The sequence below is a fragment of the Tetrao urogallus genome (genome assembly GCF_951394365.1).
Source record: "Tetrao urogallus genome assembly, chromosome: 6".
Classification (NCBI taxonomy): Eukaryota; Metazoa; Chordata; class Aves; order Galliformes; family Phasianidae; genus Tetrao; species Tetrao urogallus.
This window is the reverse complement of record NC_136819.1, coordinates 52060183-52072835: the sequence shown is the minus strand read 5'-3', so window position 1 is coordinate 52072835 and position 12653 is coordinate 52060183. Positions and strand designations below refer to the sequence as shown.

The following is a 12653-nucleotide window of genomic DNA, read 5'->3' as shown; positions in this document are numbered from 1 at the left end:
CTCCACCGCCTCCCTGGGCAGCCTGTGCCAATGCCTCACTGTTCTTTCTAAGAAGAAATGTTTTCTAATATCCCACCTGAACTTCCCCTGGAGCAACTTAAAGCCATCACCTCTCATTCCAAATGCTAAAGTTAATACTGAATGAAATGAAACAGATATATGGGAGTCAGTGCCCCTTACAGAAGAGCTATATTCCAGGGAATGTGGAAACACTATTAAAAAATTAGATATGCACTAATGTAGTATAATTGACACAGGAAAGGTTTTCCCAATACCTGGATGAAAACAACTCAGGTATGCTTTATCTGGAACAACTGCAAAGGGCAAATTTTGGGTGGGGGGATTGAAAAAACATAATGGTAATGCTTTGGGCTAATGCATGAACTCAGGTGACTGAGTAGTCCTATCCAAACATGCGGAGCCTGCTAGGCATTTACAGGCATTTCACTGAGCCAAGCACTCTCAGAAATGAGATGACTGGGAAACTCTAGACCCAAGTAGATCAGTATTAAAAAGATATCTGAACTGCCTGCAGCCAGAGTTTAGTTGACTTCCAAAATAGAGAAATCCATCTGAAATTAGTAGATGGTAATTAAAAATACTAATTAATTACATTTGGAAAAGACCTTACCTTAAAGAAATCACAATCTAAATGAGACAAGCGATGGGAGGATAAGGATAAAGATAAAAACTGTTTTGCAAGTGGAAAAATAAAAATACTGAGAGATTCAATGCCCAGTTGTAATTTTCACCATGTTCTACCTTTTTAATAGCGATCAAGCAAAGAGAAGATACCAAGAAACCAAACTCAAGTTCCACTGAGATCCAGTTAATTGTCTTAATTGCAAAGTTCTCCTTCATCTGTGCAGAAAAAAACAAGACAGGTGATGGCAGTCAAGAAAATAAAGGTCATTCTAGTAAGCATCCATTTTTCCTTTGTAAGTTGAACCTTATCCCAACATTCCATTCTCTTATCTTACCCAGAAACTGCTCCACTACACAACTTATCCAGCACTGTCAGGTTTGAGCTCTTAAGGAAAGGAGAAAGAAGTTTTCCTGTTCATGCAAATTACTCTCTCAAAAGCAGTGAAAACATGGCTTCGAGTGCCATCTAGAGGAGTGCACTCCTCTATCGAAAATAGTTAGGCTGAAACACGTAAAGTCTCAGAAAGATTTTCAAAATCACTGACTGTTCATGTATGCTCCTTGTAGTGGGTCAGAGCTGAGCTGATGTTGTTCCTGCATGCACGTATTCCTACGCTTTGTGGCCAGATGTATTTGTTGGTGCAGGATAACGAAGCTGTGAAGTACAACTGTTGAAGAGCAGTCACAGAATCATTTGAATTAAGGGCCACCTCGCCCAACCCCCCTGCAGTGAACAGGGACACCTACAGCTCCATCAGGTGCTCACAGCCTCATCCAGCCTGATTAGATTCAGCATTTATAAATACATTCCTTGTGCCACGAGTGCCTAAATGCTTTAAAAAAATCTGACCTTGCTGTTGTGATTACTTGCACTGCTCAAATCTTACAGTGACCAGGACTTTATTTGAAAAATGTTTGACACACATAAGCAAACACTGTTAATGGAACATTATGATTGAGTAAGCACAGTACAGCAATAGTGATGTACTTCTCCAGTGCATTCAGATCTGATCATACCCTCCATGTTCTCTTTAATATAAGACAGACTGTGCTACAACACCGTATGCATTTCATTAACTCTGAGATGGGCTAATGGTACACAGCAAAGGAAACATCACACACTGGGTGAGGAGTAGGAAGGGAGACTCAATTACTAGAAGTTCCCACGTTGTCAGGCAGTGTGGACACCACCAGGAAGAAATTTCTCTGATAAAAGCCATAAAGCAGAAAGCTGCTCTTTTTGCACAGGGAACAACATCCGGATACGTATTTCTTCCTAAAAAATGCATTCTCCTGTTCACTTCAGAGTCTGTCTCTCCAGTTGCAGTCTTTCTGACCTTGCACATCCTCCACATTTACTGAATATTTGGAATTCCAGTCTCGCTCAAAAATGCTTTTTAATTGTTCCTGGACAGGCTGTTGCCTTCTCTGCAGGTTGGTTGAGCTCTGCTTGATAATCAATCCCACACCGGCTGTGTTTGTGAAGTAATCTTCTGACCAATTGGAAGTCCCTATGTAATGCAAAAGGGGCTAATTAGAAAACATTCCAACAGTGATTTGTTTGATCTCCGTACTCGTTAAGTACACATTGCCTCACTTTGCTGAGGTGCTGTACAACTGCAAATCTCATGAGGGCCAACAAGCAGCAAAAAAATCAGGTCAGCTCTTTCTTATTGCACATCTCAAGTTTCAGAAAGTCGGTGTTGACTGCTGCCCTAAGGCTTCTGATTCCTTACCCTGTGTTATCTGCTCATTATAAACGTAGGACCAGAGTGCAGTATTTGTACATGCGGAGGGAAAAAGCTGGTGTTTGATATGGGGCTCTGCATTTAAAAACAAAAAAATCCTCAATCTACCTAATTTTTTAATCTGTGGGGCTGCATGGGACCAATAAAGTAGCCTCAAGCACTTCGTATTCCATCAGAAACAAAGGCCTAGCAGAAAATGAGCTTCAGAAAGGATCTTTATATGTTAAAGGAAAACAAGAGAAAATTTGGATCCCTGATCAATACATCCTCAGCAGCTGTTCTGAGCTCAGCATGCAGTGCCTGCTTTTAGACCAGGCAAAGCCAAGATCCACCTGTAAGCATTGTGTGGGGTTCTCTCCAAAACCGCCACCATCCAGAAAAAAAACAATCAAACATTGTGTAAAAAATACACATTTTAGCACTTAGCATTTCTTCTGGTGTTCGCCTTTGCCAGAAAAATCTGTCAATTGCAGAGGGTGTTTAGGCATGAAAACAACTTATCTGCACATCTATCTTCAAGAAACAACTCAGTAAGAAGCAAGGCCATTAAAGGTGATTGGAGCTGCAAGCCCTCAGCCTGTCAGAAGGTCAGGCTGTCTGCTGGCCGCACTGCTCGGAGCATGGACTGACTGAAATGACAGAGCCCTTCTGCATTCCATTTTCGAGGCATTTGGATGAAAGAGCACGAAAATAACACCATCCTGATTTTCAGGAATAGAGCAACAGCTGACACTAGAGTTTTCTCATTTCCATTCCTAGAATTCTGTTCAGCAAATAGTGCATGGAATTAAACCCTCCCAGCAATTCCCTTTTATTAAAGCACAGTGATGTTCTATACCAGAGCATTAGCTATCACTGCATCATTCTGAGCACACCGTTTGTGAAGTTCCCACTGTGCTTGCTACAAGCTGCACGCTCAGACTCAGCATACTCTGTTCTTAATGGTTCACAGTCATATGAGATAATCTCCTCCTGAACTTAACATACATTATATTGTCTCGCTTTTCCACTTCTACTCCTATACCCAAAGCGGACATTCTGACATAATATTTTGTTATGTTTATCAACTTTCTATGGCAAAACGACCTCCTTTTTAACGTTGAAGCCCACCCCATCCCAATCTCAGCCCTGCAGATCTGAAGATGCTTTGAGCTGTCGTAATCACAGGATACGCACCAATATAGGCTGCTTTATCTGTGACCATAAATTTGTTGTGATTCACTCTCCCATGAGGAATATTTGTGTGATTCAAAACCGGAACAATGAAGAGTTTCTGGATGGAGAGAAATCAAAACATACATAGAAATATCATACGAGAAATAGGGCAGTGCAGATTCCCTCTGCTTTCATAGAATAGAATGCTAGAGAAATAAGAGAGTAATCCTCGCATTGGTATTAAATGTCCCATAAAAGAGATTTTACTCTTATCCAAGAAAACTAACAAATGCTATCTCCACTATACATAAAATTTGATAAGCAATTGAGATCAGATAAGGATAACGTTTGCTTCACAATGTTCCATTAGTGACACAGCTATTATCATTACAGGGCAGACAATTAAATGCAGTTTTAGGCAGCTGTTTAATAGATCTGCATTTACCACTGATTGCCGCTCTTATTTTGTGCTAAAATGGCCTGATCACATGCACAGGGAGTACTGCAGATACCAATAATGCCAAACTTTTTGTGTGAAATCTTACTAAAATCTAGATTTCAGGGTTTTGTTTTGTTTTCCCTTGGTAAAAACCTCATTTCTGCTATTTCTTTCTGTCCTGGTAAGCGCGCTGTGCTGGAAGCTTCCATATCATAGAATCATTATGATTGGAAAAGACCACTAAGATCGTCTTGTCCAACCCCAGTCCTCCCTCACCTGCCCACTGACCACGTCCCTTGGTGCCACATTTACCCTTTTCCTGAACGCCTCCAGGGACAGTGACTCCCCCACCTCCAATGCCAATGCCTCACCAATCTTTTGGAAAATAAACGTTTCCTAATATCCAACCTGAACCCTCTCCTCACTCCATGCTCTCCATTCCAGTGCTTGTGTCTACAGCCTGTGTGTAGTATTTATTGTAGAAAAAAAATGCCTCGATATATAGAGGCAGGTAGAAGAGCTCTCAACTACCAAAAAACTGATACTAGAGCCACCTGAGATAGTCTATACAGACAAGGATTGCAAGAAGACCACCAAGTCCTCATTCAGATGGTCACTGTCATGTTATCATACCACGCTGACACTCATGTGGGTGTGAGGGTTGTTGAGAGCACGCAGGGACCTCAGGTAGTGGAGCATGGATGGGTCGGTGTGGGTCCAGCAGCTGACCAGAAGCCGAATTTGTACTCTGTAGTTGAAAGCCACACGTCTCAGAGCATTGTCAATGGCTGGCCAGTATCTAGAGAAAAGCAGGTGGGTAGAGAGAAGAGGATTTCTGTAATGATCTCTTCTTGCTCCCTTCAGCTTTAATTCAGCTTCCTCTTTTTTGGCATATTGGTTCCTAGTTGATTAACACTCAGGCATTAGGACAGCAGTTTTATTCCCTGCCTCAGCTGCTGGAAAGACCAAAGCTGAACTAATCAGCCTCAATTCACCCCACTGCAGCTGGTTGCTGTGGAGATAGCTGGAGGCTCAGCACTGCTTCCCCTCAGACTTTCAAACTCCTATTCACATCAGATCAGGTCCTAGATGTCAAAAATGGTGGATTTAAGGCTTCAGATGAAGAATGAGTAGTATTAGCACTTCCATTCCTACAGGGAAAAAAAGAGTTTCTGTGAACCTAATCTTAGTTAAAAGCAGGAAATGAGAAACCCACAGGTTCAACAACACAGAAACTGAAAATCCTCTCAGCTGTTGGATTTACAAAAATATCCTCCAGGAGAAAACTGGCCTTAGAGGTTTTATTTCCAGGACAGCAGAATTATCTCTATCTGTTAACCTTCACACTTCATGTTAACACTCTGCTTCACAGCTGAATGGCACAGACCACAGTCATTCCAGAGGACGTGATGCATGTTAAAATTATGGCAAACTGGTAAGTTAGGGCTTGCTCTATTCTTGACAAGCCACTTCGTATGTAATTAGTTTGCTTGAGCTACTTTCTCAGTCAGAATATTTAGATGATTGGAAAGCCCGCAGATGTTGTAAGCAGGTAATACTCAAAGCCCTTTGTTGCACATATGTGTTCTAATTCAAGCACATCAAAGAGGATTTGGGATCTTTGTGGCTGGCCATGACACAACAGCTTTCTGTTACTTAGATCAGAGCTGATGTACGAAGTATGCACAATTCTGCTGGGACCTTGGGCAGCTCAGTGGTCCACCAAACAATTTAGACCACTGCACCTCCTCTGTGAGATCTTTGCCTCCACACATCCAGCATTCCCAACAAACTTAGGTGTTCAAGATGAGGTAGTAGAAAAGGAAAATAAAAGCTCAGAACTTTTTTGAGGGGGACTACCTCAACTACTGTTGCAGAGGTGAGCAAGAAAAGTTAAGAACTGGGCTCTACAGCATGATTCAGGTGTATCGAGCAGGCAGTAGAGCAAGAAGTCAAGAGTCCTCAGAAGTGAAGAACAGAAAGAAAGAGACAGGGGCAGAAGAAGGGGGCAAAGCAATATGTTCTCTGAGAAGTCTGATACATATATATTTCTGCTGTTCCCATTCCTTCCTCTATTCAAAGAGCTGGTGTACTGTATTTTTAATAGAGCTACACCCGACTGTCCCTCTGGCATTTTGAAGTTTTCCTGCTGTTTGAAGGGCAGAGGAGGCTGCTTCAAAATGCTAGAAAAGCACAGGGGTAATATGGTAAAATATTCTTCCTGTACATCACAAGTCGCACAGTCTACAAAGCAGTCACGAATGTGGAGCAAAGCCTCAGCTCTTTCTACTCAAAAAAAGTTGGATTATTTTCATTGCAAGTTGGTGCTGGGGAGCCAATCATACATTTTCTCTTTAAATAGCCCAAGTTTAGCAGCCAACCAGGTCAGGATTAAAATCATACCTTTCTGGGTGAACAAAACGGCTGGTAGGGAAATAATCCATAACAGAAATGTAGACAAATTTATGTGCTGCACTGATAACACTGATAATAGCAAAGAGGTCATGGGTGCGACCTTCTGGACAAAATGCAGGAGGAGAAGCCTGTCAGAAGAAAACATGCAGGTCAGTGACTTCATTCTTTTGTTAAACTGTGATGGATTCACATTTGAGTCTGTTCAGTTTTCATTGCAATACCATAAAGCATTTAAGGCAGAGTATTCCTCGTGCTTTCCATGCCCCAGTGGGTCAGATACTCACTGATACATTAAGCCCACAGGAGACCTGCACCCTATCCTTAATTATTATCCATCTAGAGCAGAAGCAGCTAAGAAGCACTAAAAACACTTTTCTGGTCAAACCTTGAACATAGTTTATAGTCTGTCTTGTTATTTTAAAGCATACTTACAGAAAAATAGACTTTTGTCAAGGTTCCATTAAATTCTACTTCCAGAGGCCGAGAGTTGTTAATGTGGGTAGAATAGTTTTGAGGCCAAGGAGATGGGATGGTAGCACCATCATGTCCAAGATCCCAGTAAGTTTTAAATGTCTTCCAGAGGTCTTTGGCTAAGCAGCTGCAGTTGTATATCACAGCACCAAACTCTTTCACCTGCAAAGACAGCACACTGTGTCACAGCCCCAGAAAGAGCCTCCTCCTCCCTCAGTGGGTTCTTTGCTGTTTGTCCCTCTCAGTCAACATTTGACATTGTTAGGATTTTCTGTTGTGTTCTTGGACATTAATTTTCCCCGCCAAGTGTTTGAATATGCAACAGCAGAGCTTACCTGAGATAAAGACCTCCAGTCCATATTTGCACTACCAATATAAGTGTGTTTCATGTCTATGATCCAGAACTTGCTGTGCAATACTCCTCCTGTCAAACGTCCAAAGTCAATTTTTTTTATATGAGCTCCTAAAGATGGGGAAGAAAGAAACAAGCTTAGATAGAGGTGGCGTACAGCATTGTCTCTCTGACAGCCAGAATGTGCAGCCATAGAATCACAAAATCAAGGCTGGAAAGACCAATAAGATCAGCTAGCCCAATCATCAGCCCATACCTGTTATCACTCTAGACCACATCAGTGCCACATCTGCCCTTTTCTTGAACACCTCCAGGGTGTTCAAGCTACTGCACCACCCCCTGGCAGCCTGTGTCAGGCACATCACCACTCTCCGAGAAGAAATTTTCCCTAATCTCCAACCTGAACCTCCCCTGATGCAATTTAAGACCACTACCTCTTATCCTATTGGGATTACCTGAGAGAAGAGGCTGACCCTCACCTCAACACAATTTTTCAGGCCATTGTAGAGAATGATGAGGTCTCCCCTGAACCTCCTCTTCTCCAGACGGAACCACCCCATCACCCCTCAGCCACACCCCATAAGATTTGTGCTCCAGACCCTTCACAGCTCTGCTGCTCTTCTCTAGGCAACAAGTCTGGATCTCTAATGTTTGCAGCCGTTTGCAACCAAAACTCACAAGCATCGATTGCTGGGCATAAAGTAACTTCAAAAAACATACATAGAAAACATGGGAAAAAAAAAAAAAAAAAAAATCTTTGAGGGCACAACAGCATAGACAGAAATTGAGAAGCAGTGAATACGCAGCACACATTCCATGAACAGCATGGCTTCAAGTTCAGAGCCATGGAAGCACGTTGCTGGCATAGGCCTCAGCAGCCAGTTTATCTTAGGTGCATTTTAGCAATACTGAAGTTCAGAGGACACCGCTGAGTGAGATAATTACCTTTTCTCTCTAAAAGCTCAAGGTCAGTTGAATTCATAGCCAAAGTTGGCATACTTGCTGCAATGTACAGAGAGACATTCTCTGCAAGTAATTCCTCAAATCTCTTCAGAATTTCTTCACCCTGCACAGTGCATTGTGTGTTATTTGTTGCATTTTATTATATAGGTAACAGAGACAGTGCTGGACTGGGCTGTCCCTTGAAAGGAGGCAGGGCTCAGTCCCTCATCTGCCACTTCTCAAGTGCAGGATGTGAGTCAACCTACACCACCAGGCCATCTGAGAAGGGGCCAGGGTCCTGAGGATGATAAGGAAACACCTCAGGAGGAAGGCAGCAGCTCTGCCCACAGCAGCAAACAGGACTGTGGTATCTGCTCTCTGCAAAGGAGCCAGAGTGTCTAAGAGAACAACTGTACACCAGGAGCCCATTTTAAGTGACTTAAGGCAAGCCATACAGTCAGTTTGCCATAGACACGAGATGTACAACCTCAATCACTGATTTCAGCCTACCTGCTTTGAAGATGAGTCATTAACGCTGATGTCTTTCCCAGTAAGGGACCAGTAGTAAGAAGCCACATGGATTTCTTCCTGGGCTATATCAAGGAGGTTCATCCAGGCACGGTACAAGGGTTTGGCTGCAGTGCTATTTATCTCAAAAGCTAAATCATAAGGAACGCTTTCCACAAGTTCAAAGCTGCAACAGCAATTGTATAGTTTGAGGTTAGCAGCTGTGACCCAAGCAGGAAACCATGCACCTGCCACGATATACAGTACTTGCTGCTCTCCCTGCTGCCTCTCATTCTGCTGCAAAGGCAGGATGGTTAGGGGTATGTTGAACCTGCAAGTATATGACCATAGTAGAGCTGTGTTCCTATTCCTACCACCCCTCCAGCAGGAGAATACTAATAGTGACCCTGCATCCAAACAATGCTGTTGTAGCTATTTCTCCCTCTGCTGATTACTTCTCCACAAGCCATTAGGCCTAGCTTACCTGCAGGAATCGTTGGATCTATTTGTGTTCTCCTCAGTTGCTGTGGTTCTCCGGAGATCTTCATAGAGTTCTTCATCCTTTATCTCCTGGTAAACACTGACAATTGTTTCTTCTCCCTTACGATCAACTGTGCTGTCTGCTCTCATGAAGTAAACAGCCATCAGGGCAACAAAACCAAGCATCAAAATTACCCCAGAGATTTGAAACTAGAACAGAATCCAAACAGGATAAGAATTAAGCACCCACCTTAGTCACCATACAGCAGCTAATGGATAACTACCTGTCACAGGTGAGTAAATTAAAACCATTGAACATCAGTGCTTTCAGCTGCTGGCAGACAGCATTCCTAGATGCATTGCTTCAGATGAGGACCATGACCTAAATAGGGGTTGGTTTGAGTAAGGACCATGAGTTTAGTTATCTTTTAATTTTTCGTGTGCCAGTATGTCAAAAATGAGCTTTTCCTCTCAGGTCCTCAGACTAGTTTGACATTGACTATTTTTAGTTTAGTGAGGGACAAATGGGTGTTCAACAGTATCTCCATCAAAAAAAAACAAAGCAAGAAAATCCACAGCACAAAACTAACTGTGAGATCAAGTGCAGTAGGACCACAAAGAGGAAATTCACAAAGATGCGGGGAAAAAATGGAGCTGGGAGAATTCCCCACCCCATGGAAGGCAATGTGCAATTCAGAGCTGAGCGTTTGGACCCTTCCAGGCAGGAGAAGTGAGTCTGGGAAGGAGAAGTCAAGAGGCTCTAGCTGTAAATGTGAACTCCTGAAATGGCACATGTGAAAATTGAGTGGAAGCCAATTTGCTCTGAAAGCATCTGTTTCTGTTTCTATGTGCATAGAGTCTCTTACTTTTCATTTTCTATGCTTCTTTCAAGATCTACAGCGCTGCCATCAATTTCAGGCAGTGATTTGACCTAGATAGAGAAAAAATGCTTTTAAACCAACTATCAACTTAAAATTTTGCCTTCCTGCTTGTTCTCCTTTTCATTGACGGCAAAGAGAATCCTACCACTTTTTAACAGTTGTGAATTTCGCCCTGGGAACAGTGAAGGCACAGGTTTTAGGACATTTCTCAGGCCAGAGGAGTGTTTTGAAATCACCTGATATACTCTGATGCTGTAATGCCAGATGCTACAAGCGTGCCGAATTAATCAAATGATTCCAGAAGCTTCTTATGGTCAGACCTGAAGGACAGTCTGCCCAGCATCAGAGAGCACAAGGCTTTGCAAGGTAGGGTGAAAAGGGGTAAGTGAGGCCTTAGGATGAATTTCAGCAGGTTATATAGACCAAATTCCTTTGTGTTATATGGAATATAGTACGTTCAGAGGAACTGCGTGTAATCAGCGCTTATTTACATCAGGAGAAGAAATAGCAACACCTTTTACTCACTTGGCTCTCATTTAGCATCTGTGCTAATGAAGGAAGTGAGGCTATTTCTGCACAAGCAAGGCTCACAGTTCTGAGGGCTGCAGGATTGGGGTCCACATTACTCCTGCTTGGCAAGGTTTGATCATCCTACTGGATAAATCAATGGGGGGTTTGTCATCACTTGCTTACAAGTAGGATTAAAATCTACACAGATTACCACAAGAACCAATAAAATCATTCTTCTTTATCTGCTCTGTCTTTTCAGAAGTGTCAACGTCATCTCAGCTCTTGTGAGCAAATGTAGTGCATCTCAATAATTACCATTTTGACATCTTTTTGATTGTTCACGCTTAATTTCACGTTGGAGGACTCATTAACCATCGGGGATGCTTTTAATGCTCTTTTTACAATCTGAAAAACAGAAATGTATGCAAAGGAGAAAATAAAGCTTTATGGCAGCATTTGTAGAAAGCCAGTTACAGACTGAAAAAGCAGGTCACCGCCATTGCTTTATATAGTGCTCTGAGATTAAAGTACAAATGTGTGCAACGTTCTCTCTGTGTTATGGATCTTGAGTGACATTAACATATTCCAAAGGGGGAGAGAGAGAGAGACAGTCCCCTGCAGTCTTTCCCTGTGCTGCCTACACAGAGAAATCTCTGCAGTAATTAATGTGTAAACAACTGCATCACTGCCTCTTCAGGTTATCCTCTGACACACTTTGTCCTGCTGTAGGCTAACACATTTGACAACCACTAATGGCTAAGTGCAAAAACCTTGGGTGATGCTGTACAACACCAGTGTCATTGCGTGTGTGACTTACTACAGAATCAAAGAACTGTTTGAGTTGGAATGGACCTAGCAGGACAAGGGCAAATGGTTTTAAGTTGAGGGAGGGCAGATTTAGGTTGGATGTCAGGGGGAAATTCTTTACAGAGAGAGTGGTGAGGTGCTGGAACAGCTGCCCAGAGAGGCTGTGGATGCCTCATCCCTTGAGGTGTTCAAAGCCAGATTGGATGGGGCCCTGGGCAGCCTGGTCTGGTATTAAATGGGGAGGTTGGTGGCCCTGCATGTGGCAGGGGGGTTGGAGCTTCGTGATCCTTGAGGTCCCTTCCTGCCCGGGCCATTCTGTGATTCTGTGAAAGGCCATCTAGTCCTACTCCCTGCCATGGGCAGCTCACAGACTCCTTTCTTCCTAATGCGCATGAGTTGTCTTCAATGCTAGTGTCTTTTTCAGAAGGGATTCTGTTCATAGGACACGAACCAAATAGGGTAAAATCGAAACTCCTTCCCTACTCCTCCTTCCCTCTATAATCACGAGGCAAAGAAATTAGTTAACTTCCTTTCCAAGCAGGATTGCTCCTGCTCTTATCACCAGAAGAGGCAACCACAGGAGCAAATCTCAAACTACGTCCCAACTCAAAGCAGGCAGTAAGGCAGGGTAGTTAGCCACCTGCCTGCTCTGCCTTCTCAAATGTCCAAACCCCTCGCATGTGCCTTTGAATGATGCCTGCGTGATAGCACTGTACACACACCAGAGGTGAACTTACCCACTGGAGTCAGTCAGCTGTCGTTTATCATGCCAAGAAGCAAGAAGCACATCCTGGGATATGGTAAATCTCAGGAAGCGATGCCAGATGATACCACCACCTGTCAGGTCCCCAAACTATAGCTTCCTATCCCTTAGCCACTGGGCATCTGTAGCCTGAAGATGAACATGCTGTGATGATACGAGATACCCGCAGCTGTGTGGGTGGTCATACTTGAGCTAGTTGTAGCTAGTTTTGTCTTGCCAGGCTTGTCCCATCCATCTGGTCTAGTACTATATATGGAGGTTGGCAGCCCTGCTACAGCAGGGGGCTGGAGCTTAATGATCCTTGAGGTCCCTTCCAACCCAAGCCATTCTCTGACCTTGGACGCAGCACGGGCACAGCCCCAAAGTCTTCTTGTGGGGCCAACTCAGAAGAACGAGGGGGAGCGAATAAAAGAATGGAGGATGTCCTGGGAGACGGGGAAGGTGGGTGTGAAATACTGACTTGGGGAACACACAGAGGGTCATGTGGTGACTGTCTGGTCCTCGTGACCTTGAAATCCCATTTCATGTTTTAAGCCCA

The 12653-nt window shown here is 43.3% G+C and overlaps 1 protein-coding gene across 1 annotated transcript; it reads right to left on the bottom strand.

Moving 5' to 3' along the window:
• Positions 1-1947: 1947 nt before the first annotated feature.
• Positions 1948-11045, bottom strand: PLD4 (phospholipase D family member 4; the record flags this gene model as incomplete). Its single annotated transcript, XM_079537485.1, has 11 exons — positions 1948-2156; positions 3570-3666; positions 4621-4786; positions 6391-6530; positions 6835-7035; positions 7209-7336; positions 8171-8291; positions 8678-8861; positions 9159-9364; positions 10861-10950; positions 11040-11045. The coding sequence occupies 11 exons, from the start codon at positions 11043-11045 to the stop codon at positions 1948-1950; spliced, it is 1548 nt and encodes a 515-aa protein (XP_079393611.1).
• Positions 11046-12653: the final 1608 nt, after the last annotated feature.